Source organism: Pogona vitticeps, chromosome ZW-PAR (genome assembly GCF_051106095.1).
Source record: "Pogona vitticeps strain Pit_001003342236 chromosome ZW-PAR, PviZW2.1, whole genome shotgun sequence".
NCBI lineage: Eukaryota > Metazoa > Chordata > Lepidosauria > Squamata > Agamidae > Pogona > Pogona vitticeps.
The window spans coordinates 5,843,709-5,869,315 of record NC_135800.1 but is presented as its reverse complement, the minus strand read 5'-3'; the positions used below and the strand labels follow the sequence as shown (position 1 = coordinate 5,869,315).

General features: G+C 49.6%; 4 protein-coding genes across 5 annotated transcripts; all 4 read right to left on the bottom strand.

Annotated features, from left to right (window-relative positions):
- Positions 1 to 451: 451 nt before the first annotated feature.
- On the bottom strand, positions 452 to 6,258 carry LOC144585176 (prostaglandin-H2 D-isomerase-like). Its single transcript, XM_078382851.1, has 7 exons — positions 6,161 to 6,258; positions 5,785 to 5,874; positions 2,140 to 5,111; positions 1,841 to 1,905; positions 1,307 to 1,399; positions 1,007 to 1,108; positions 452 to 468 (listed from the first exon to the last, which is right to left on the bottom strand). Exons 3-7 carry the CDS (start codon positions 2,232 to 2,234, stop codon positions 452 to 454), a joined length of 372 nt encoding a protein of 123 aa, XP_078238977.1. The 5' UTR covers positions 2,235 to 5,111; positions 5,785 to 5,874; positions 6,161 to 6,258.
- Positions 4,726 to 7,882, bottom strand: LOC140702987 (epididymal secretory protein 4). Its single transcript, XM_072985133.2, has 5 exons — positions 7,784 to 7,882; positions 7,282 to 7,412; positions 6,161 to 6,231; positions 5,785 to 5,874; positions 4,726 to 4,739 (listed from the first exon to the last, which is right to left on the bottom strand). Exons 1-5 carry the CDS (start codon positions 7,880 to 7,882, stop codon positions 4,726 to 4,728), a joined length of 405 nt encoding a protein of 134 aa, XP_072841234.2.
- A 1,920-nt stretch (positions 7,883 to 9,802) lies between these two features.
- Positions 9,803 to 17,273, bottom strand: LOC110078789 (lipocalin Can f 6.0101). 2 transcript variants are annotated; one of them, XM_078382834.1, is made up of 6 exons: positions 17,183 to 17,273; positions 13,451 to 13,578; positions 13,246 to 13,316; positions 11,491 to 11,583; positions 10,561 to 10,662; positions 9,803 to 9,919 (listed from the first exon to the last, which is right to left on the bottom strand). In XM_078382834.1, exons 2-6 carry the CDS (start codon positions 13,543 to 13,545, stop codon positions 9,906 to 9,908), a joined length of 375 nt encoding a protein of 124 aa, XP_078238960.1. In that variant the 5' UTR covers positions 13,546 to 13,578; positions 17,183 to 17,273; the 3' UTR covers positions 9,803 to 9,905. The 2 variants fall into 2 exon arrangements, with proteins under 2 accessions (XP_078238960.1, XP_020648942.3); XM_020793283.3 differs by lacking the exon at positions 17,183 to 17,273 and adding an exon at positions 13,890 to 16,844.
- Positions 17,274 to 18,716: 1,443 nt separating this feature from the next.
- On the bottom strand, positions 18,717 to 25,513 carry LOC140702993 (uncharacterized). Its single transcript, XM_078382830.1, has 6 exons — positions 23,877 to 25,513; positions 22,432 to 22,881; positions 21,518 to 22,291; positions 21,087 to 21,184; positions 20,885 to 20,958; positions 18,717 to 20,616 (listed from the first exon to the last, which is right to left on the bottom strand). Exons 1-5 carry the CDS (start codon positions 24,263 to 24,265, stop codon positions 20,909 to 20,911), a joined length of 1,761 nt encoding a protein of 586 aa, XP_078238956.1. The 5' UTR covers positions 24,266 to 25,513; the 3' UTR covers positions 18,717 to 20,616; positions 20,885 to 20,908.
- Positions 25,514 to 25,607: the final 94 nt, after the last annotated feature.

Below are 25,607 nucleotides of genomic sequence, written 5' to 3'. Positions count from 1 at the left end.
GCCCAGTTTGGGACAGCTCCTAATAAAGCTAGACAACGCATCCTTGATGCGCCTCCAGAGTTTATGAGCTGGCTTCACCCCCTTTTTTTCCAGAAGGAAACCCACTTCACTTCCTTTCTGGAGACGGAGGTAGTGTGTTGTGTAGAGGACAACGGCTTTTAAGGTTTCTTCTTTCGCGGGTGTGGTTAAGACAACCAAATGTGCAAGACAGGATTGTACAGAGTTTCATGATCATTTTATTTTATTTTTTTCTCAAGACTGAAGTTCACTAGAATCTGTGCCTCGTTAAAACAAAAAAAGATAACCATCAAGAAGTAGACCATCCAGCCAACTGGGGTGGTGTTTATGAACGATTCTTCTTGAGATTTGGCGATCTAGATGGAGGTCAAGTGGAAAACCCTTACTCCCTTCTGAACATGGGCTTCTGAATCTTCCCCTTAATGCTGCGCCATCACTGAGGGCAGGAGCCTGCAAAAGGGAGTAATATAACATTACAACAGTGACATGCAGAAAGCCGATTTTTGGAAAGTCGGCAGCTTCTTTTTTAATCAGCAGCCCCCTTTCCTGATTCTATTTTTCAGCAGTACCACATATTCCAGGGGAGATTGTACCCAGAGGCTGGAAATGTTACTCATTTTGGACTACAAATCCTAGCATGCTGTCAAGGAGCAGAACCACTGAGATGATGGGAGTTGTAGTCGCCAGAGGGTGCAATTTCCAACCTCTTATGGAACATACCGTCTAGACTTCTGCGACAAAACAGACACACATATTCCTCGTTCTCCAGTTGGCTTTATAGCCTGTATTTATGGATTGTCCTTTATTCCAGCAATCTGCACCATCTTCATGAAATTGACTTTATTCTGCTTTTCCCCGCTTTTGAGCCACTTCGCATCTGATTGGTATTACAGATTTTTAAAAGTGCATCACTGTTCACTCTCTTTACCCTCCAATCCCTGGACTGGAAAAAATAAAATTAAAGGCACGAAGAACCAGCTGCTTTTACCGACTTTGGTGAGGTAGATGGTCCGGTCGATCGGCAAGCCCAGAGTTGTCGCGAGGTGGTTGAACCTTCCTCTTGCCTCGTCCGAGGCTTCGGGTTCCCTGGCTTTGGAGACCAAAAGGAACCGCCGCGTTGCAAATTACACCGACAAGGAAAAAAGAAATCAGAAATCCTGGATTTTCAGGCACAAAGACTTCCTGCCACCAGTCTAGAAGGCCTTTGGGGCAAACCAGCAAAAAATGTAAGCCCCCCCCCATCCCTCTGTTCCCAAAACCGATTTTTTGGGGGGGGCAAAAGGCTCACCGTTCAGATGGAGGACCTTCTGGTGGGGAGTTTCGGCATAAAGGATGGCGTAAGTGTCATAATCCGTTTCCGCAATATAAACGGTGCTGTGTTCTAGATTGAAGGGAAAGGGCCACCAAATAAATAAGATAAATAAGAGAAATCAAGAAAGACCTTAAAAGAGATTGAGCCAACGGTACTTATCCTCCCAGGAAAACATTTTTAACTCATACCCATACGCTTTTTATATAGGAGAATGTAGCATGTTGTGGATTGTTTCCTTGGTGCATTCGGATATTGGTCGTTGGCTGTATTAAAGGTGACTTGACTGAGAGAAACCTCTCTCATCATCTTTGAAATACCACACTTATTACATATGGTCACTGCACATTCTAAAACGGGCATTTGAGAGTAGGTAAAGATGCTGAAAAGGACAGCCCCCCCCCAAATGATTAGGGGAGTGGGGGCAATTCAGGTCCCCAAGATTCACGGCTGCCAGAAGCAGTTATGATTTCTCCGGGCGGTGGTGTTTTACCCTCCCGTCTCTTCACTTACTGGTTGTGAAAACTCCAGGCTGATTGCCTTGGGATAACCAAACCCATTTCTTCTGACAGTTCTCCCTGGTAAATGAAAATAAAAAAGCAGCATAAACTTTCCAGAGCAAGACACAAACTCGACTTCTAAAAGCTCACTTCAAATATTCTGAAGTTTTGGTTCATGCAAACCACATCTAGGCTGCGCGATGTTGCCAGTGGGTTTTTCCTCTTGCTTGCATATATTCAGAGGCACACAGCTCAACCACGTATCGAACGGCTCTTGAAGGGGCATATTCTGAGCTGACCAGGCTTACTCACTCGGGCATTTCGATGTGGACCACAAGATCACCGTCTTCCAGAATCTCCACTGTCTGAGGATGGCTGTTCGGATTCGTTAAACCGCCCAGATTCATCACAACTGCGACGGTGTACCACTTCCCAGAATACTAGCAAAAAGAGAGAGGGGTAGTTATTCAGAAAGATCATCTGATCACACAACACCAGCAAAACGAACCAAGAATCATGTGTTAACCTGAAGACTGGCAAGGTTTATGCGGATGGAGCTTCCTTGCAATACAGGGCATGACCCCTTTGAGTGACTTGGGAGCAGGTAAAGGAGAACAGTCGGATGAACCTTAAGAAAGACCTACTAAAGGCTCATCTGAGTCATGCAGAAAAGACGCCATCAGAGGCGAGAATTCCTTAAGTGCTAATCGCGTGTGATTGTCACAGCACGAGCTTTTCTCCCCATTTGTCACTTGCAAATTTTATGTCTATTTATTTATTTATATTTCTAGTCCGTCTTTCTCCTCATTAAGAGACCTTGCTTTGTTATCGGTCGTCCAAAGCTCCGCATTGGGTTGGTCCGCACATCTGATTTCTCAGGCATGAGAGACTGCTACATTTATGTCTCTCCAACACTAATGTGATTCCAGCACTAATTTGGAAGGAATCTGTACTACACAGCTTGAAAACGTCCAAATGGACACACTCACCCCCTCTCCCATGACTCCACTAGAAATTTACTAGAAAAAAACACCTTACCCATAGCTGAAGATTTCCGATCAGAGTCACCTCTGTGTCTTTTCCATTATTCGGGAGCCCTTAGGCTCTTACCTTTTCCACCTCAAAGTTCGGCTGTACGGTGACGTTGCTTGCAAAGTCAATCACACACAAAATGGCGAACAGGAACCTCCACATGATGGAGTTCATCTTTCCAGCAGTTTCCTTTCCAACAGCTTTGAGTGTTTTGCACCTGTGCACGAGCGACTCTCTCAACAGCGTCTCTCTTTATATAGCCCTCCAGGTAGGTTCCTCTCCGTTCCTCCAAGCCCATCCCCTTTCGCCCACCTGTCTCCCAAAGGTGCAGGTGGCTCATTGATTCCAGAAAGGGACGTTTTTCAGAAGTCCTTGTTCCACCCAACCGTGTTGAAAACTCAAGAACATCACGCATTCCCCAGATCAGATATCTACCCCCGTTCCAACCTTGCGGGTGGAGGATGTGTGATGACCTTTTACCATTCAGCCCCAAATTTTCCATCCTCCCTGGCAGCATGTCTCCAGGGATCAAGGTGGAGAGACACGATTTTGTGTTCTCCTGTTGTCTTGCTGCTGGACAGGTAGTTTTTCTGCATTGGTTTAAATGATCACACCGCCCGAAGCCATGTAATAGATCTGTTTTTAAGCAGAAGCCCCAATGGTAGAGGGGAAAATCTATGGCTTTGCAGTGTGGGGGTCCTCAATCTGATTCAAATTTCCCTTCTCTTCATGGGGTCATGAAAGGGTGGAATGTGGAGCAGCCCACCTCAAACTTGTAACATTTCTCACATTTTTAGAGTCCCTTTTCAGCACCATGGAGAGCAGCCCCAGAGCTGACAGGAAGAGAGCTACCCACAGCACTGACCTGGGAGTGGAGGGGAAGGCTTTTATAATCAAAGGGGAGGAGCTACCTGGAAGCTCCACCTCCTCAGGCAGATCATCCAGCTGCTTCTTAAAGGGCCAACAGCCTCTTTTGTCCACTTGCAGGTTTCTCCAGAGAAAGAGAATGTCAGAGAGGCAGAGAGTAAGTTGCCCTGTTCTCATGGGGGGTCTGAAAGTTGCATCTCAAGGGCAGGAAGACCACCCTCCTTTTGCAAGGTCCACAAGTGAATTAAAGACAAAGGCTCATGAGCAGAGAGAGAGAGCTTGGGGGTCTGGCTGGAAAAATCAAGGGGATGATATTTGAGGTAGGGAAATAGCCAGAGGGCAAAGGGGCATAAAATCTCCCCTATTTCTTCTCTCCAGGACAGAAATAGACAAGATAGGCAGCTTCACAATCAGAAGCAGAGCTGGCTTGAGCAGTAAAGGGTGTACGATTATCTTCCGGCCTCATTTGCAGCTCACAAGTAACGAAGTTGCTTGCTTTTATTTGGCGATTGATTAGCGGTTGGATGCAACATGAACATGGATTTCACATCGATAGTAAAAAGGCAGTGGCTGTGCAGAACAGGTCTGTGTACAGATAAGGTTTTATCACCTCCTAAAGGCAAAGCTCCCCGCCGAGAAAAATAAAGCATTTTTGTAAATGCCACTTGAGCATTTGTAAAATTCTTCAGATCAGATATACATGGTTGGGTCTCATTATTTATAATTTGGAGTGCAGCGGCCTCGGCTACATTCGGCTGGAAAATGTGATAATAGAAACAAGCAGTTTTATAATTATCTGAAATGCTCCAGGGAACTTCCAGCTTTTGTGGGGTGGATTCCAACAGGAACTCATATGCTTTGCACACCAGATAGTTAATTTTATTTTTTTAAGGAAGGAAGCAGTGAGTTTTAACATTTTCTCTGCACCATCGCCAGCAGCACACACACACAGAGAGACCCCCTCCTGTATTCTCAGATGTTCCCTTATCAAGATTCTCACTATGCACAAGAACCTGTGGAAGAAAAAGAGGTGGTTGTTAGATCAAGAAGCACAACTGGATGCTAAGGTCACACTATTGTAAAGTTCGGTCCTTCAGAATACAAACCTAGGCATTATTTGCAAGTCCAATTTCTCAGACATGAGTGTTTACTGGAATCACGTCTCTGGGATGCAAATGTTATCCCAATTCTAACGACGGGTTGTCTATAATGGACTCTTTGGCCTTCCATCTACCCTGTCTAGCCCAGGGAGGGGTACACCCAAAACATCTAAACACTCTTACCGGTTCGGTGTACATCAACAATTTTGTCCGCCGAGAACCCCAAGGAGGTGGCGAGGTCCTTGAATTTTTTTCTTGTGCTCTCTTGTACGGTTGTCTGTCTCGCTTCATAAACAGAGAAAGAAAGACGATGCAACACAACCTGACAGCCAAGCACATTCGGAATTTGCAGGGAAAATCCAAACCCCATTCCCACTTTTGTCACTTGCCAAAGAAGGGAAAGGCAGGGTATCAGCAAGCGAGTGGAGCACCTGAGAGTAACTAATTACAAATAATGAGTTACTTATTGCTAATTCCTTTTCTTTCTTTCTTTCTTTCTTTCTTTCTTTCTTTCTTTCTTTCTTTCTTTCTTTCTTTCTTTCTTTCTTTCTTTCTTTCTTTCTTTCTTTCTTTCTTTCTTTCTTTCTTTTTTCAATAGGCCTAGCTATGCTACATGACAATTTCAACAAAACCAACCAAGAATCATGTGTTAACCTGAAGACTGGCAAGTTTTATGTGGATGGAGATTCTTTGCAATACAGATGGCTTCTTCAGATGCAGAAGACCCCCTTGCAATCAATGGGAGAAGCTCCTAGAAGCCTTCCTGAGTGGGTTGCAATGCACACAATATTATGCCAAATAAAAAACATGGTCATCTTTAAGGTGCTACAGGACGCTTTGTCACTTTCGATTAAGGCTTCTAGAAACTTTCAGATTATGCTTGTGACTTCATGAGGGGTCTTTTCTTAGGGTGGAAGAGCCCATCTTGAAACCCCCTCCCTCCGTCCAGGAGGTGTACCTTCCAGGTGCAGAATTTTGTAGAGCTTCGTGGCAACATGAAGAATGTGGTAAGTGTGGTAATCCGTTTCCACCACCTGTATGGTGCTTCCTGTTGGGTTGCAGAAAGAAATGCATGAAGTCCAGAAAATGTCATGAGTAAAGAGGCAAAATACCTTTCTATTTTCAGAACTTAAACCTGATGGCCAAATTTGAAAGCAGATCTCTGCCTTTTAAGCTGACCCATTTAACAAAAAAGCTTCGCCCGTATTATCTATTGAGGAGGGTAAAAGGCAGACACCCCTCCCCACTTTTAACATCATGTCTAGATTGGCCTGAAGACTGGGTTTTTTCTGTCAACCCACCCCAGCTCCAGCGTCGTCCTCCTCTGGACTCACCCTCTGCCGTGAAGACACCAGGCTCATCCGTGTGCTGAAAAGGCATAATTTTAGTGGTGCATTCTCCGTTTCTGGAAAGAAGAGACCGCAGCTGACAAGACCATTTCGACAAGGAAAACGGAAAAGGACCGAGAGTGCTCGGAAGCCTGACGTGTGAGAGAGCATTCCTCGAAGGGTGGCCAGGGTCTCCCTCGGGAGTGGCAGCATTTTCTCCCAAGAAACACTCCTGATTCTCAAGAGAAGCTTTCCCCCTTGAATCTCCAAAAACGTAAACTAAAACCATACGTGCTGTGCTCGGCCATCAATTTTGCAACTCCCAAGGGTGGACGGCAATAACAAAACCCTGTTCTCAAAAGTAAACTCAATTTAAAGAGGTGATTCGGCCATTTCAAGGGTCTGCTTGGTCCTCAGAGGGATCAACTCTGCACCCAGTTTTCCACACCAGCCCCTTTCAAAGGGCAATGTTGGCTGCTGAAAATGGAAAGGCATTTTCCACAACTGGCACCCACTCCCCTCCCCCCCAAAGGGCTTCCTGTTTTCATATTTCAAATGCCTTTAAAAAATTATTATTATTACATTTAGTGAGGGGATGGCTTCCATCAGAGAGGCTCTCCAACCAGGGGCGGCAGCTTCTCCCGTACAAATATTGGGATGAACTAAAGAGGGGGTGGATATTAGACTGGGATTTATGAAACCAGATGGTCTCTACCACGAAAACTGAAAAAGCAAATTGCAAGCCCATTTTCCCCTCCCAAAAGAGCAAATTCGCTGCAGGTCTACTCATTATGTGCTTACATATTTTTGGCTATGGAATCGGGTTCTCAAGACTGGAGGTGGGTGAAGGCTGGCCGATGGGAAACCCAACCCAACTCAACCCAACCCAACCCAACTCAACCCAACTCAACTCAACCCAACCCAACCCAACCCAACTCAACCCAACCCAACCCAACCAAACTCAACCCAACCCAAACCAACCCAAACCAACCCAACTCAACCCAACTCAACTCAACCCAACCCAACTCAATCCAACGAAACCCAACCCAACCCAACCCAACTGAACCCAACCCAACCCCAATGCCTCCTCCACAGGACGTGAACAGATGGCGGGGGATTTCACTCACTCAAAGATCTCCACATCCATGTCTATGTCCCCGTTACTTTTGGGGACAGCCGTTCTTCCCACGATGGAAACTTCTTTCATCTTCCCGTCTTTGTCCATCACCAGCTGGATGGGGTACCACTGCCCGCTAAACTAGAAGAAGAGAGACGGACAAGTTCTTAGTTGATTTTTTCCACAAGAAAAGATGCTCTTTTCTTGGGTGGTTCCAGCTGATTATGGAAAGTCACATTCCTCTATTTGGCTCTCCCATAATTAGCCACACCGCCTATCTGGACTTGCTTGCCCCATCCTTCTCCAGGCTAATGGGGTAAATCTGACTTCAAATTACATCACGACCATGATAATAATCACAATCTGAATTGCAGAGGTAGAAGGACCCTATAGATTATCTAGTCCAGGCCTTGTCAAGGAGCCACAGTGGGGAATCGAACTCTTAGCCTCTAGCTTCGTAGCCAAACACTGAGCTATCCAACCGTCCAATCGTCCCCTTATTTTGCCATTACCCGGGCGGCATCAAAGTTGGGCTGAACAGGAACCTCCGCTGCGTTGGGATACCAGGAAGTAAATGCCAACAAGAGGCTCCACAGAACTATTCGAATCATCCTGCAGAAACCCGCTGTGACTCCAGCCAGGTGAGTCTTCGGGATGGTCGGAGGCTCCTCAGCCCTCGGGTGAGCCCACCTCTCGGTCCTGCCCTCCTCTTCTTTTCTTGAAGCTTACCTGAGCAGGTCCAGCCCATCTCCAGGGAGGCCGTTATAAGCCAGAGGGGGAGGAAAGCCGCAGAGAATCCAGTGTGCCAAGGAAGCTGTTTCCTGGATGGGTGTATTTGGAACATTTCAGAACAGCTCCTGCCCGTCACAGCCTGTTCTGTCACCGCGCCAGAAGACAATCTGCAATCAGAGACCCCCCAGTTTCTTGCAACCGAGGGGTGGGAGGCAGCTTGTGATCAATGGAGCAACACGGAAGGACTTGAGCTACTTTTGAGCACCTGCTGGGTGTGGAAGGATCAAAGGCCACAATCCTGTCCTAACTTCATGTTATCACAGGCAAAGCTTCAAGGAACTAAACAGACCTTGTGAAGGTGGCCAGAAGCATGAAAGTCCCAGAGGAGTGGGAATCTGTTCCAAGGGGCAAATTTACAGCTGCTGGGGGCACAACGGGCTATTTTTGTACAGTACCGGTTCTATTTTTGCAAGGCTTGGAGGCTGGAGGGAACGACTTAACAGCCTCATCTCGTATGAAGAAGGCTGATCTACGGATGAGGGTCAGTGGGTGATGGAAAGAGCACTGGCCTGCTTGGGAGAGACGGCTTATGAAGAATTGCTCCCTTCTACAGCTAAAACCAGTTATTCGTGTCACCTGAAATGCAACGCATGTCAAGTTCCTCTGTAAACCAGGAACACTGACACAATGGTGTGCAATAGAATGAAGGCAGATGAACTGAAACTGTCAAAAGTTTTGGTCTCCAGAAAGACAAGGGTTGTATAGGGGCAAAGGGGCATAGATATTTTAATCTTTCACCCCAGCAGAATGCGTTCAAAGGAGGATGAGATGCAGATACTGGGTTTTTACTGGTTTCCCCGATTGCTGTTCAAGGAACAGCATGACAGCTTTCTATTCGACCTATTTAGCATATCATCAATGCCTGCCCCTTTCCTCTGCCAGCAATTTGCTATGTCTAAATGAACGAAAGAGGCTTGGACAAGAATTGCTTTTAGACCCTCTAATGTGCGTTTGTACTATTTATGTTATGCTACATCAAGTTGGAACCAAGTTGTAGTGACTTTAATAGGGTTTTCCATGCAAGTCGCGTATTTAAGGAGTTGCCGGTTCTAACACCATCACACCACGACTTTCCAGCACCAATCAAGGATTTGAACCCAGTCTGAGTCCTAGTCATTCACTTTTTCCTCCATGCCACACCACACCTGGTAGACTTCATATTACAGCATGACGATTTTAGCAGTGGGGGACTTCTGGGGAGCTGTGAGAAAAGTTAGGTTTTGAGCAGATTTAAAAATTTATGGTTAGATCCAGGAAGGACCAAGATTTTGCACCCTTTGACTAGGGGTAAGTAGCTGGTGACCGTTGGCCAACCCTAGTCCTCTTCCATTGCCCCCCACACCATCCCCACTAGCCACCTAGTAGCCAAGGTAAGGATGACCATTACCAGCCTCAGTCCTTTTACAAATGTGGGACTGATCCATCCCCTTGTTATCCCTAACTGACACAGCAGCATTTCCCCCTCAAAACCCTATCTTTACATAAAAAAACCAAGCTAATGGCTCTTATTTTGGGTGTGTGTGTGAATTCACTCATGTTATAATCTGAATTTCCACATAGCCCGAGCACTCTTCCTGTGGCCCATAGGGGGTAGATCCTGAACTTTTCCCTACAAACGCCAGTATTCCTGAGAATTCAATCATGGCAGTTCAAGTGAAATCAAACTGCAGTAATTGTACAATGCAGGGACACTCTTGATATTTTGAAGAATCACTCAAAAACACAGAGAGACGCGCAACTGAAGTCTTGGGTCTCTTTATTTAGATGGGTTTCGGACAGAGTCTCAGCGACCGAGATGAGAAACTCCAGGGACCCAAGCATTTGCTACATCCATCCACGAATTCACGGACATGAATCTGTGGAAGAGAAGAGGTATTTCGTGATTAAAGCGGGAAATGAGGAAGACTGTCAGGTTGCCAACGCGTTTATGGGGACCTGCTCTTCTCTCAGTCGTGCGGGTATGATCAATGCTCGAAAGCAGAGCTGGTCACCCACTCAACCCCAGTGAACTTGCGTTACAGCCTGCTTTGTTCTCTGATTGGCTGTTGAGAGGCCAACATGGACTTAATTTGCATGTTGGATGGCTGCGCGTCTCAGAGGGTTATGGAAGGAGAAAAATGAGCTAATTGGAGGGAAGACACAGTTTGGGGCTACAAAGATACCCTGGAGGAAAAGGGGCCACATACGGGAACCCCCGCCATTCCTACATCTTCTCCATGACAATTTTTTTTTCAGGAAAACTTGGATGAATTTTACTGGAAACCAGTAACAATGGCGGAGGAGATGCCACTGAGGGAAAGACAGAGAGAGCAGGCCAAATAAGTAGCCATTCTAACGGGCCCTAGGGGAGTCCGGAGGGGGGGACGCCGAGTCCTCGCCATGAGCCCGGGTGGGGAGAATGGGCTTCAGCAGTCAGAGCCATCTCAGATGATGATGAGGCTGAATATCCGCCAATTCGAGGAGCCGCCAAGAGTTCATGAATTCGGCTGATCCTTACCGTATTTGGGCACGTCAAGAATCTTGTCCACCGGGAATCCCAAGGACGAGACAATGTCCTTGAATTTCTGTCTCACCCTGTCAGAGACCGACCGCCGCCTGGCTTCAAGTCCAAATTCGAAATCGGGTGGGCGGTTCCCCCCCACAACCGTAGAAAGACAGAAACATCAAATGAGCGAGTTTGGCCAGAAATCTCAGTTGTTTTTCTGAATATTTAGAAACTGCTCAGCTCTGACACAGAGAAAACAACGCGTGAGATATGATACCACATGTAATGCGCAGCCAGCGAGATACAACGGTTTTTAGGGTGGCATGAGATTGGGGAGACCCGGGTTCCAGTCCAGGCTTGGAAACCTTACTGGAGGGAGAGTGGGACAGAAAAGTAACTAAGAAAGAAATACCACCACCACCCCAGATAAAAATATTTGGAGATATAGACACAGCCTGACTCTGGTTTATATCAAAAGCAAAGAAACTTGGGCCATTCCTCGGCCCTTCTGAAGGCCGAAAACCTGATCCTATATCCAATCACTGCATGGACAGTGTTGGATGATGATGTTGAGAATGATAATTTATACCTCACTTTTTAAAAAGCATCCAAAGTGGAAAGCAATATGATAAAGGTATATGCTAGTGACACACGTAAGTAAACGATAAAATCCTCACAATTTTCTAGGTGTTTTGTAGAAACTACGAAAAAATAGTTTCTTCATAGCACCACGCCTCCCATTGGCATTAAATTTGGGGAGACACATCTGAGGGATTCTGAGGGGTGTAAAATCCATGCAATGAGACTCGAAAAGGACCATTTCCCTTCATCTATCATAAGAATATTTTGTCCAGAGTTTGGGGGGTTTTTTTCTCCTGTGTAACCCCCACACACCCATCTTTCGGGCACCCAGTCTTTAAGGCCACCATCCGTGACACGTACCGTCTAGATGGAGCGCCGATTTGCCTACAGCTTCGAGGTGGAAAATGAGGTAATCGTCATAATCGGTCTCCACGATGCGGATGGTGAAGCCGCCTTTGTCCCGAAAAGAGCCAGAAAAGATTAAAGAGGAAGGAAAACTTACTTCCTATTTAGACCCTAAAGATTCTGACATTTTAAAAGCCATTTAAAAAAATTAAACCATGCAATGCACACATTTTTTAAAAATCTCATGCTTTTCTTAAATGGCGCCTAACTTATATGTTACGTACACCCAGAAAGGATCTTAAGAAGAGGAATTCGAGAGAAAACCTTGTTCTGGATTCTGCTGGAGGGGAGATTCTGGCAAGTTCCAGGCACCTTCTGAAAACTTATTTGTTCCCAAAAACCTAAATCCAATTGTTTTGTTCCTAGAGAAGGATGACCAAATCCACGAGGGCATGAGGAGTCAACATTTACACACATTGCATTGATCCAATAGGTCTCCTCTAACGAGGATGAAAAAAAAAGTAAAATTTCGCCAGCTCGTGATAAATTCAACCATGTTCTGTTTTGTTCAGATGAGTTTATTATGCATACAGTGGTGCCTCGCTAGACAGTTACCCCGCATGACAGTTTTTTCGCTAGACATTGACTTTTTGCAATCATTACAGAGATTCGCAAAACAGTGACTCCTATGGGGGAATTTCACTGGACAAGGTTTGGTCCCTGCTTCGCAAACCGATTTTCGCTAGACAATTTTGACAGCTCCCTCCGCGCTCGCAAAAGAGGTGTTTTCGGGACCTAAGCTTCGCAAGACAGAGGTTTAGACAGCTGATTGGCGGTTCGCAAAGCGGCTTTCCTACGACCGATCTTTGCTAGACAATGACGATTCTTCCCCACTGGAATGCATTAAACAGGTTTCAATGCATTCCAGTGGGGAAATGCTTTTCGCTAGACGATGATTTCGCTAAACAGCGATTTCAGTGGAACAGATTATCATCGTCTAGCGAGGCACCACTGTATCTATTGTATCTTAATAACGATTTTGCAGTAGGAGCTGCTGGAGAAATCCAGGGGTTTAGGTCTCTGGCTGTGGAGACAAAAGTTGGGAGTTCGATTCAACTATCCATAGGGTCCCTTCCAGTTCTGCATTTGCAAGATTATTATTATAGATAGTATATTAAGCAATTATGTAAGTATTGAAATTCTGCTGGTAATAATGTTAACCTAATGTTTTTAATAATATATTCTTCTTGTTATCATCATTTATGATTATGATGTCGATGAAGTCAACAGACAGCCTTTTAAAGGAAGTCAAAACTGATTTGGGAGAAGGTTTCTTTCTTGAGCGGTCTTTTAGCTAGAATAGTTCCAACCAAAATAGCAAAAAATATATAATTGAAGTGATTAAAGATAAAACGGGAAAGAACTGTAGTTTAATGAAAGGAAAACTAAAGATAATACAGGAATTCTATCAAAATTTATATAAAGGTAATAGTGTATCGAAAGAAGATATAGAAAATTATATTAAAGAAAATGTCAAGAGTAAATTATCAGAGAAGGATTAAAAAAAGATTTGGATAAAGAGATACAAGAGGAACAGATTGTAGAGATTATTAATAAATTAAAAAATGCTAAAACTCCAGGTTTTGACGGATTAAGATCAGAATATTATAAAACTTTTTAAACCCTCCTCAGGTCCCCGCCAGACCTCAAAACAAATCCACCCACCCCAATGGGACCCTTTAAAAGGAGAGGAGATTCCTACACACTTACGATCCACCATAAACTTCCCTTGCATGTTGGTACGCCAGAAGGTGTCCATTCTTAAAATGCAATGCCCGTTTCTGCAAAGAAATGAACCATCAGGATCAGCTTCTTCCTTGCAAGCAACGTGTCCATCATGGGTGTGTGTGTGTGTGTGTGCGTGAATAACTCCCTTTAAAAAATGAGGAGATGTAGCATTTCATGGGAAACTTACTCAAAACTCTCGAAGTCAACATCCAGGTTTCCGTTGCCTATGGGTATAATTGTTCTCCCCGCCACCGAAAGGCTGCCCCTGTCCTCATAATCCATCACCAGTGAAATGGGATACCATCTCCCTGCAAGCTGGAGAGAGGCAAATCGGCCTGAGGGTCAAACAAGGCAGTTACAGACCACTCGTCATTAGAAAAGGGAATTCCTTAAATGCTGAAAACATCTCATTGTCTCTGCAGGCAGTCTTCATATATCTTACCAGCACGCAAATGAATTTGATTCATTTTTGGGATTCGGTCTCCAAATTTGCAAGATTTGCAAGATTTAATGGTCCCAGGCAGCCACGAGAAAGCCTCTTTTCTTATTTTTTTGGGAGGGAGGGAAGCATCTGGCCAGCAAAAAGGAAACAGCCAAAATTGTTATAGAGACGCTTTAGTCATTACCTGCACAGGATCTAAATATGCCTGTATAGGCACATCAGCTGCCGTGTGATGCAGGCATGTCAAGGCCAAAAGGATGCTCCACATCTGGCACATCTTTGCCAGCACCTGCTACGGACCCAGACCAGTGAGGCTTTGCAACAGCCAGAGGTTTCTGTGCTCCTGGAGAAGGACGTCCCGCCTCCCTTCCCGAAGGCCGTCCAAGAAAACCCACCCACCCACCTCAAGAAAGTTGGCTACGAGGGAGGAGAGGGAGAAAAGGATGTAAGCACTGGACTGTCTGTCTGTTACTTCCATGGGCATACACTGAAAACTTGTTCTGAACACTGTGACCATCACGGCCTGTCCTGCAGGGAACCCCGGGATGATTGGATGATGATTAACCTGCAAGCAGATATTCTCCACCCCTTTGGTAAAGGGTAGCTCTTAAGGAACTGAAAAATCTGAGCGTCATTCAAAAGCCACCAGGAGCCCTTCCAGTGTGGGACTAAGAGTGCCCACCCCATAGAAAAAAATATGCCCCACCAAATGTCCCCCCCCCCCCCAAGGCTGGGAGTCAAGGCTGCAAGAATTTAAAACATTCCCCTCCGGAAAGTTTTGCTAATCAGATTAAGAAAAACCATTATTTCTTGGCTGAGCATTTTTAAGCCCACTTTTCAACACTACGGCAGGAAAAGTACCCCCCAATCGGCTTCTAGCGAAAACACTTATAAATAATAGTTTTTCCATTTATTCCGCACTCCAAATAACTTGAAAATAATCCCCAACCGGAGTTTTTAAAGTCCGTCAAGTGCGTTGGACCTTATCAGCCTGAGTCATCCATAACTAAGAGACCATTGGTAATGGCGTGGCTAAAAAAAAATATCTTGTAAATAAATAAATAAGAGTTAAAAAAAAACAGCCAACCAGAATATACAGAATCAGTGAAAAATCAAACTCTGGTTATTTCTGGTTCAGGGTTTGTTTTATGCTTGTCTAGAACTCTGCTTGATCATCAAGAGGTTTGTAAAGCAATTAACATAAAAGAGAAAACTGTGCGTTAATGAATTAATTATTGTTTAAAATCCCCTGTGTCTCCCAATATTTAAAGGGACAGGTTGCTTTCTCTGGAAGGACTAGCAAGCAGCTTGGATGAACCCATCTTTATTTTGATTATTTAACTGCCATGCCAGAAGAAGATGCAAACTCCTTTTGAAATGAAGAGTTTCGGATTGCAAATCGCTTCATCCGGGCTAGGTTCTGACACCCCGGGGATCAGACGCCAGCTTTGGGAGCCGATCCCCAAAATCTGGGCCGTCCCAAACATCTGCCGATCCGCCATCATGAGAGAGATCGTGCACCAGCCAGCCCAAATTAGAGGAGCCGTCTTAACGAAAATATTCCCTTCGGATAAGACTATACTTAACACACGTGGGCCTCTTTCCGCTCCTTGAAGGAAGCTGGGAAAAAGTTCTGTCGCCAAGCATGAGTCAAGCAGGGAGATCTTAACATCTTAACATCTACGATCTGTTGTTATGTATTCATGACTTACTACATTATTGGTCAGTGGGGGGAGAGAGAAAGAGAGACCCTATTTTTTTGGCAGAAAAGGGTAGGAAATTCTCGGGAAAGGTTGATGGCCACGCAAGGCTTCTGTGCCCCCACCCCAAATACATTGCATGGCGTGTTACTTCAGCACAGAAAAGGAGGCCACGAATCTCAAAAACCACATGGATTTCAAGGGATCAGAAAGGGTTAATTCCATGTATAGATTTAGGATGACTTTCCTCATTTTAAAAACCATCTGCTCATTTAATAACAGCATGCAATACCCCTTGCTCTGTTTAATGCTTAGTGATATTTAATATAAAGTTTGCAATAAATAGATCTTAACGAAAAGGGTGTAGCTTGGGCAGATAATGGAGAATGGCTTTTTCTCTCAACCAAGATACTTGGAAATGAAAGAACAGGAGGACTGAAAGCAAAAGCCAGCAAAATATATTCTTCAGTTATCCAGTGGAGCAAAATCATCATCCTTCCCAGCTGAGAAGCCAGAAAACTCTTGTCAAACCAGATTCGGAAAACGAGGCTTTCCGGCATACATTTGCAGCTCAGCAAGCCGAGATACTGTGGCTTCCTTATCTACAAGGATCTACTAACAAGTAGACCCTTAATTTGTATTTTGGATCGTGGCCCTGTAAGATGCATGAAAGGCTGCGGAAATTCACGCCCCAACTAGCTTTTGCCTGAGACACCCCACAAAATGAGCTTCATAGATGGTCTCTTTATAAAAGAAAATATCACACTAGCTGTCTCTTATGACCTGGATGTAAATGATCATTTAATATATGGATTTACTTAAAACCTCAGGAGTGGTTGGGAGGAATCTTTGAAAATAGGACCCTCAGAAGCTGGGGGAAGGAGACCCTTGTATAGGGCATGTATTTTTGTTGTTGTATTTTAGGGATATTTTTAAAGCCACCTTTCTAAAGCTGCGCTGGCTTCAGGGGGGTTGCAAGATTCATGTAATGCTGTTGCCCCAAGGAAATGGGGTGCGGTTAGAGACCGCAGCTGGGCAATGAAAAGGGACCAGCCCCAGCTGTTGATAGTGGAGGATGCTTGATTCTCTCTTTGAGCAGCTGCTCCCAAGCCTCCATACTTCAAAAAAAATTTAAGAAAATTCTCTTATTCCCGTTCCCCCACTCCTGTAATGTGGTCCGGGGCCCTTTCTGGTTCTGCAGACTGCAAGAGAAATTCCAGCTGCCCCCCAACCAGAAAAAAAAAAGTCCCAAATAGATTTGCTCTAAATCTGAGTCAATATTCTCCCTCTCGGCTTTTGCAGAAAGCCGTTTCCCTAACTCTCAATTTTCCCTATAGAACTAAGCTAAGAAATCAGCTAAGAAATCAGGCTTTACACGCACATTCCATTAAAAAAAAGTTATTTTCTGGAATGGAAAACAGTCCAGCCTCTTTGGGGTGGGGGGAGAGGGGGGAAAAAAACCCTAACCTGGAGCGGAAAAACCAGTAACTTTGACCCCTTTTCAAGAGCTAAACTCATCCCGGCTCCCTCTGAATGCAACAGAAAAGCTTTGCAATCCTAAAATGACTAAGGATGAGGATGGAGAACCCAACAGTTTTTTCCTACTCTGTTATTTCTCCTCCTACAGAAAGTGCTAAAGGAAGAAACGGCGCTTCCAGGCATTGATAACTATTCTGTTTCCTTCCAAAGATGCTGCAGGGACAAGCCCCGTTAACTGCCCTCCCTCTCTGAAAAGCCAGCCCAAGAATTCCAGTAAATAAAACCCACCCTTCCCCGCCTCTTCCCAAGACCCCAGACTTTGAGGAGGGATGCGTGCTCTCCGGCTTTTATCTCCTTTTGCTCCACTCCTTTCTGCATCCAGACCAAGGAGAGAGCCAAGACAACACCTGGAGCAGCCCTTGGGTTTTAAAGGGGTCCCCTTCCTTTCTCCCTTGAACTATCCTGGGAGAATGAGGCTGTTGCCTTCAAAGACCCTCTTTGCTATGGACCAGAGCTGGCCTGAAAAGGAGAGTATTGGGCAAAGAAAGCAGGACTGTTCTTCTTTAATCTTTGCTTAAGGCAGTGTCGTGCTTCTCATGTTGGTCGCTTCGATGACCCTGTCCAACCATCTCGTCCTCCGTCGTCCCCTTCTCCTCTTGCCTTCACATTTGCCCGACATCAGGGTCTTTTCCAGGGAGTCTTCTCTTCTCGTGAGACGGCCAAAGTCTTGGAGCACAACCCAAAACAAACCCACTCAACCCCCACTCACACGTCGATTCCCGGGCGGACACGCAAGCCCATGCTTCTGGCAAGAGCGTGTGAGCATCAGCCGTGGGGCAGGCCATCAAAACAGGGGGGGAAGGGGAATGGAACCTGAAAGAAAAAAGGGGAGGCGCACCCCATCTCCTGCAATCTGCAAGAAGAGAGGATGATGGGATCTGTAGTCCAACAGAATGGGGCAGGGAGAAGTTGAGGAACCAAGGAGGGTGCCCGGCTGAATCTGGTGTTGGAAAAAGGCCCTCGAGCGTGTTGGGGGACTTGTTTTCCAGGCCTCAGACGTAAAATCTCAAGCCAACCACGCAATGCTAGATTTGGGACCCAGTTTCGTGGCTTCGGACATTGAGACGTGCTCAGAGGCCCCCTTTCGCTTGTTTATGCAGCCCAAAAGGACCGGAAGAGGGGCTCAAAAGGAACACAGCAGGCTCGGAGTCAAATGCAGTTTTTTTATTTATTATTTATTTATTTTAAGGAAAGAAAAGGAATGAGCCAACGACGGGATGGGAAAAGTGTGTTTGTCTGCCTGTCCAGATTCGGTTGAGCTCCGTCTCCCATACATAAAAGGCTTAGACGTGAGTTTGGAGAGATCAAGGCAGCTTTACCAGCATCTAGTCCACAGTGCGCTTGTCTTTAAATAAGCCACTTCCCTGGAAACACCTTGTTCTTTGCACAGAAAGAAATGGAAAAAAAGTTTGCCTTGAACTTTCTCAATGCGTTCCTGCTCCTCCGAATTCATCTGAGTTCAGGTTCCACGTCGTCCATCACAGTCAATCAACCAAAGCAAGAGGGACCTGATTCACCCCTTGGCACCTAAAAGGTCAAGAGTAGACCTTTGGTCTAGATGGGTGGGGTAGAAATCTAATAAAATAAATAAAGACGGGCCGGTCCTTTCACTGCCTCTCGGACCAAGCTCACCCCCTTGGGTTGCCCGCTTTCCTCCCCCCCCCCAAGGGATTTCTCTTCTTTTCTATCCTGGGGAGAAGGACCAGGAGAGGAAAGAGAGAGAGAGAGAGAGAGATAGCCAGGTGACTGGCAAGAAGACACTACACAAAACGTTTGGTTTTAAAGCACTTTTCATGTGACATTTATTTATTTCAGAAGACATCAAACGACAAAGGCACTCAGAGGCCCCTTCCCTTCTGTCCAAACTCCCTCCCACAGAAAAGCCTCTTCCTCGATAGTTGATCACGTCTCTCGGTCACAGCGATGGGACCCACGTTGCAGCGCCGATTGAAGCCCACGCTCTCTTTCCTGGCTGTTCCTCCCTTCTGGCCACGTCGGGGTCAGAGTCCATCTGTTGCCACTCGGGAGGGAATGCTGCCTTCCCCGTGTGTCCAGTTTTGTCCATCGGCCACAGACGTGGCTTGAGCCAACCAACTTCCCTTCTTCTGGTCTGGAAACGGGTTCCAATTCCGCACGTCCTCTTCCACCAGCAGCTCCTTCTGGAGGGAGAAAGGGGTACCTCTTCCTCCCCTCCGCAGATTTGCCTCGGGCTCACCGTCCCGTCTCTCTTTGCAAATTTCCACCTTCTTATTTCCAGGCCTGGGGGGGCTGGTCTTTCCCGAAGCAACACCACCGACGCAAAGACACGCTCTGTCCCTCGTAACGCAGTGTTCCCGGAGCGTTCCCAGAGAAGAGGTTAAGGTCGCCTCGTCTGCCGCAGGACGAAAGGAGGACTGGACTTTCCGGGACAGCAGGAGAAGGACGGGCGTCCCCCCAGGGAGCACGAAGCCCCGGCTGCTGGGCCCTCGGACTCCGAGTCGCCTTCCGTTCCTCCTCGCCGTCGGCCTCCGACGCTCAGGACCTTTTTCCTTCCCTTCTCCTCCTGGAACGTTGGTTGTTCACCTTCGCCTTCTTCCTTTCACCCCTTGCCCCGTTTCGGGCCGGACCGTCTGCTCACCGCCAGCTCCCGGGCACAGGAAGGACCTCGCTTTCGCTGATCTCCTGGTGGGGGGGCGCCATCAGCCGGTCCCTGGGAAGGGGGAGACAAGGAGAGCATTGATGGGGGGAGCCGGGCACCCCTCACCGGCAACCAGGCAGAACCCACCAACGTCTGGCCACCCCCTGGAGATGATGCCTTCCTATAAAGCAATGGTCCCCAACCTTGGGCCTCCAGATGTTCTCGGACTACAACTCCCAGAAGCCTTCACCACCACCTCTGCTGGCCAGGATTTCTGGGAGTTGAAGTCCGAGAACATCTGGAGGCCCCAAGGTTGGCGACCACTGCAGGAACTTGAAAGGTCAAAGGAGACCTGCCAGGGGGTTGTCCAAGGAACTGTTCCTCCTGTTGCTGGCCTTGGTCAAGCCAGGCTGCCCTTGATTTTTCGCCAGGCCACCCTCGGCCTTTCCTTCTCCGGGGGCTCCCTTTCCCACTGTCCGGATTCCCTGTTTCCTTAGAGGGAATTCCCTCCCGGATGCCCTTTGCGGGCTTTCCTCCGGGTCCCCTTTGAAAAGCCAGCCGGTGACCATCACCTACCTCTCCCTTCGCCCTCGAACATACCCCTCACCCGGGAGGGGGGGTCCTTTTCTCCCCGCCCTCATGCTGAGGGTGGGGGAGCGAAGGGGGCAAGAGCCAGCTGCCCCCCTGCCCGCATGCCCAAGCCTCCCTCTCGCCCACCACCCCACTTCCTCACCCACCCGCCTCCCTTGGAAAGAAACCAAAAAGCTTTGGGGTTCAAATAAATACAAGCTAATTTCATTGTAAAAAACAGGTAAAACATGAACAGGGCTATAATAGAGATGGAAAAGAAGGGGAGGGGAAGGGGGGACCCAGATCAGGAAAGGAAGAGATGTTGATGCTGCCGGCTCCCTTGATTGTTGTTGTCGTTGTTGTCATCGTTGTCGTCGTTGTTGTCGTTGTTGTCGTTGTTGTCGTTGTTGTTGTTGTTGTTGTTGTTCTTCTTCTTCTTCTTCTTCTTCTTCTTCTTCTTCTTCTTCTTCTTCTTCTTCAGGCTTCTGGAAGAGAAAAGGGGAGTCCGTGAGGGTCCTGGGGAAGGGGCTGAGCCCCCACCGGGGTCCCTTCTCTGCTCTCTGTGGGGAGACCCAGCCTCCCCCCTCCCCGCTGGGCTGCCCAGCCGGGCTCGCTCCCCCCCCTCCCCGACCCACCCACCCTGCCCCGTTTTCTCCTCTGGAAGGGGGCAGGGGCGGAGGTGGAGGGCACAGCTCCCTCTGGGCCCCCCTGCCCCGATGGGGAGCAGCCCTCCGAAGCCCTCGCCTTCCTGACCTGTATCCACACGCGACCGATTTTCTAAGGCGCCGGCGTGCAGTCCATCGGTTCCTCCCCGGAGGCTGGAACAGCTGTGATGGAAAGAAAGAAGAGGCCCAAGTCTAGCAAACTAAGGAACCTCCTGGTGTGGGTCCCTGGGAAGGGGCTGAGTGGATGGAGACCCTAACCCTGACCCCAGCCCCCCTGCCCAAGGCCGTACCTGGAGGAGCCGAGGGTGCCTGTTTTGACCAATGCAAGGGGAAAGATGATGGTCTCAGCCACTTTGTTTTAGCTTTCCTCTTTCGAGATGTCTTCTCCCTGCAGAAAGAGAGGGGTGGGTGGGTGGGTGGGAGGAGATCAATCCCGAGACGAGTCTGGCAGGATTTCATCCTCTAGCAAGGGAAGAGCCGTCGTCCGGCCGTGGGACCTCTGCAAGGGCAGGGGCAGCTGGACTACGACGCCCATCATCGCAGACCACTGACACCCTGGCCAAGGGGGGGTCTGATCTTGGCAAGACACGGCCGCCCTCTCCCTCCATGGACAGCGGCCGACCAAGTGCCAGGGAGAGATGCTAGGGGGGTGTCCCCGGTCTGCTGCCCCTCCACCCGGGCCACAGGCCTCCCTCGGGACCGACGGACCGCCCGCCCTCACCTGCGCCGAGTCTTCTGGGGGGGAGCGGAAGGAGGGGTGCTCTCATCTTCGCGCTTCCGCTTTCTAGGGACGGAAGCAGGAGGGTTGGGGGCAGAAGATACAGGGAGAGGATTCTGGGGGGCAGGAGGAAAGGGGGCAGAAGTCATGGGGAGGGGATTCTGGGGGGCAGGAGGAAAGGGGATGGAAGCCATGGGGAGGGGATTCTGGGGGGCAGGAGGAAAGGGGGCAGAAGTCATGGGCAGGGGATTCTGGGGGGCAGGAGGAAAGGGGACGGAAGCCATGGGCAGGGGATTCTGGGGGGCAGGAGGAAAGGGGGCAGAAGTCATGGGCAGGGGATTCTGGGGGGCAGGAGGAAAGTAGGCAGGGGGTATTGGCAGGGGATTCTGGGGGGCAGGAGGAAAGGAGGCAGGGGGTATGGGCAGGGGCTTCTGGGGGGCAGGAGATAAGGGGAAAGGATTCGGTTGGACAGGAGAGATAGGGAGGCATTGCACGGGGGCAGAAAAGAAAGGGGCAGGAGAGAAGGGGGCAGGAGACATGGGAAGAGGATGCATGTGGGCAGGAAAGTAGGGGAAAGGATTGAGACAGGTGGGGCAGAAAGGGGCAGGAGAGAAGAGGCCAGAATAAAAGGGGGCAGGAGAGACCGGGAGAAGGCGCAGCCGGTCGGGAGAGAAGGGGTTGGAGGATAGGGGGCGAGGACGCTGAGGACGGGCAGGAGAGAGGCGGAGGGGGGGCACCCGACGAGGAGGACTGGCCACGGTGAAAGGTTGCCTTGTCCTGCAGAGGGAAACAAAGGTAGTGATCAGGAGACGCCCCCCATCCACAGCCCCAGCACTTCTGGCCTCTCTCAGGGGCCAAGAGGCTGGAGGGGGGGGACACTGCTTTGTTGGGGGGGGAGGCATCGTGCCCTTCCTTACCTCTCAGGACGGGGGTCCCTCCACGAGGCACGCGGGGCCGTGGTCTCTAGCGGCGGGAGGGTGATGGGCGGTCGCCGGGTCAGTCGGTGGGGGTCGTGGGGACGCAAGATGAGCGGCTCAGGGGGGGTGTCCTTGGGCAGCCAGCCGCAGAGCCAGAGCACGGCCCAGATGGACGCCACCAGGACCATCAGGAACGCGCGCCCGGCCGGTCCAAAGCAGGCCACCTGGCCAATCCACCACGTGATGCCGAGATTGAATGTCACGGCCGCCGGCCCCAACAGTTTCCGCACCAAGAGGAGCAGAGGGGGGTCCCTCCAGGGCCTCCCCAGGAGTAGGTCGAACCACGTTAGTCTCCGGGCGTCCTCCGCCAACAGCATGTCCCACGTCGTCTCATGTTGGAAGGGGGGGACCCGATGAGGAGGACTGGCCGGGATGGACGTTGGCCGTGCCCTGCAGAGGGAAACAAAGGCATTCTCAGTCATCAGGAGCCCCCCCCCCAATCAAGTTAAATCAAACAGGAGCCCAGGAGCCCCGTGGCCCCTACCCAGGCCCTTCTGCTACCCCCCCCCCATCCACAGGCAAGGCTCTGGAGGAGGGATGGCCTGCCTGGGGGAGGGAAGCAAGATGGGGGTCCGGAGGGGGGAGAGAGAGAGAGCAGCCAGCCCCCCCATATAACCCCCCCAAGACGAGGCCAAGGACCTTTTCTCCGGGAAGAGGGGCGGCTCACCCGCCGGGAGCCCCCTGCTTCCCTCCTTCTCCCTGCACAGAAGGGGACCTTCCCTCTGGGTCGGTGGGTGGGGGGGTCTCCTCCAAGCCTTTGCCCCAAGACTTTGCCCACTGCCCCCTTTTCCCAAGGGGTGTGAGCGGGAATGTCTGAGTTTATTAAAGGATGCTTCCATAGCCCCCTCCCCAGACCCTTACTCTTCTTGGTTGCTTTAAAGCAGCGAAAAGCTTTTCTTTTCTCACTGAACTTGGTGTCGCTAGACCTTGTCACGGATGCACCGGCTTGCTGCTCCACTTTGAGGCTGGGGTGCATCGGCCGACCACGAATATCCTGTCTACCTAATTTCCTATTGGAATGTGTATGGTCCTCCAGGGGTGCGCGTGTGCCCTGTGGCCCTTTGTGGAGGAGACCGGTGGGAGTTTGGAGGGTGGGGGGCACCGGCCAGAAAGAGGGCCCCCTCCCAGCCAGCATATCCTCCCCCCCACACACACAACCCCTTGGGGGTCCTCCTCCAGGCTCAACCCTGGATCTGCCCTCCCCCTGGAGAGACGTGGGGGGCAGAAAATGGGGAGGAAGGGGCACCGTGGGGCCCCCCAGGGAGGCCAGGCTGAGGCCGAGGGGGTCCCCTCCGGTGACCAGCGCTTCTGGCCTCTCTCAGGGGCCAAGAGGCTGGAGGGGGGCATCGCTTTGTAGGGGGGGGAGGCATTGTGCCCTTACTTACCTCTCTTGGGGGTCCCTCCAGGAGGCCGTCTTGTGTAGCGGCCGGAGGGTGATGGGCCATCGGTGGGGGTCGTGGGGACGCAAGAGGAACGGCTCAGGGGGGGTGTCCTTGGGCAGCCAGCCGCAGAGCCAGAACACGGCCCAGATGGACGCCACCAGGGCCATCAGGAACGCCCGGCCGGCCGGTCCAAAGCAGGCCACCTGGCCAATCCACCAGGTGATGCTGAGATTGATCATCACGGCCGCCGGCCCCAACAGTTTCCGCATCAACAGGGGCAGAGGGGGGTCCCTCCAGGGCCTCCCCAGGAGCAGATCCCACCATGTCAGTCTCCGGGCGTCGTCCGCCAACAGCATGTCCCACGTCGTCCAGCGGTCCACCTCGCAGTCCATGGTGGGCAGCCACGTCCAGATGACCACCGAAGGAGGCTGACCGGGGCGGCCGTTCAACTGTCGATCTGTAGAACTGGAGGCGGGGCCTCCGGTGGGAGCATCTTTGGTTGCCTTAGCAACGGTGGAAGCTTCGGCCTTGGAGTGGGCGGGCCTTCGCTTAAGCCCCGCCCCTGGATGGGCACACCTGGCGGCTCTCGGGCTTCTCCACCTGGGATGGAGGAAGGTGCCCGACGACGTGCTGACCCAAGGGATGCTGCCGCCTGAGATTAAAAGGGGTGGAGCGGGTCTCCCATGCTTCGCTTCGAAGACGTGCCGGGAGCTCCTCAATGAGGTCCAGCATCATGCCCTGATTTGATGGGGAAAACCAGAACCCAGGACTCTTGGTCTTCCAATAGTGACGTTGGAAGGGGCCTCTAAAGCTCTCAAATCCAACCCCTTTCTCAATGCAGAAGAACGAGTCCAAGGATATGTGTGTGTGTGTTTGTGTGTGTAGAGGATGGCAGCAAATCCCACCCTTTTAAGGGGTGCACTTTTTTCAGCAGCTGCCTCCCCCCAACCAGGTGCCTTCCAGATGTTTTTCGGCTCCCACACCCATCTGCCCCGGCCAGCAGGATCAATAGCCGTGAACGCCGGGAGCCAAACGTCCACTGGAAGGGACTCAGCTTGGAGGTTTGGGGCAATTGGGGGGGGGGGGACGGAGGCTGGAGTGTCTGGAACAGGAGGGCTGCAGGAGGTCAAAGGTCATCTAATCCTGCCGTGTCCAGGGGAAGATACAGGGGAAGATGGTGCATCGTATGGCCATCGTCTGGAAAGGAGGGGCATATCATCCTGCGGAGGTCAAATCAGAAGAACCTAAGACGAGCCCTGCTGGATCAGGCCAAGGGCCCATCTAGTCCGGCTTCCTGGATCTCACCGTGGCCCCACCAGGTGCGTCTCGGAGCACACGAGACAATGAGAGACCGGTCTCCTGACCCCCCTCTTCCCCTCCATCTGGCATTGGGAGGGACCCTCCTTCGAAGCCTGGAGATGATACATCTCCATCCTGGCTTGTCATCTGTGATGGTCGTCTCCTCCAGGAATCTGTCCCATCCCCTGTTGAAGGCCTCTAGATGCCAGATGCCTTTAAAATCCTGCAGCATCAGCCAGGGAGAAACATAGCTGGGGGGGGAGAGATATTTGGCAGGGAATAGACTAATTCTGGACGCTCCCTGGGAATCTTTTGACCTCGACTTTTTTCCTGAGAGCGCGCATTATACAAAAGTGACAAGGGGCTGCAGTGACCTTAAATAAAGCTGGCTTTTATTCGTTGTATATAAGCTGCTTTGTCTCAAACATTTGGTAC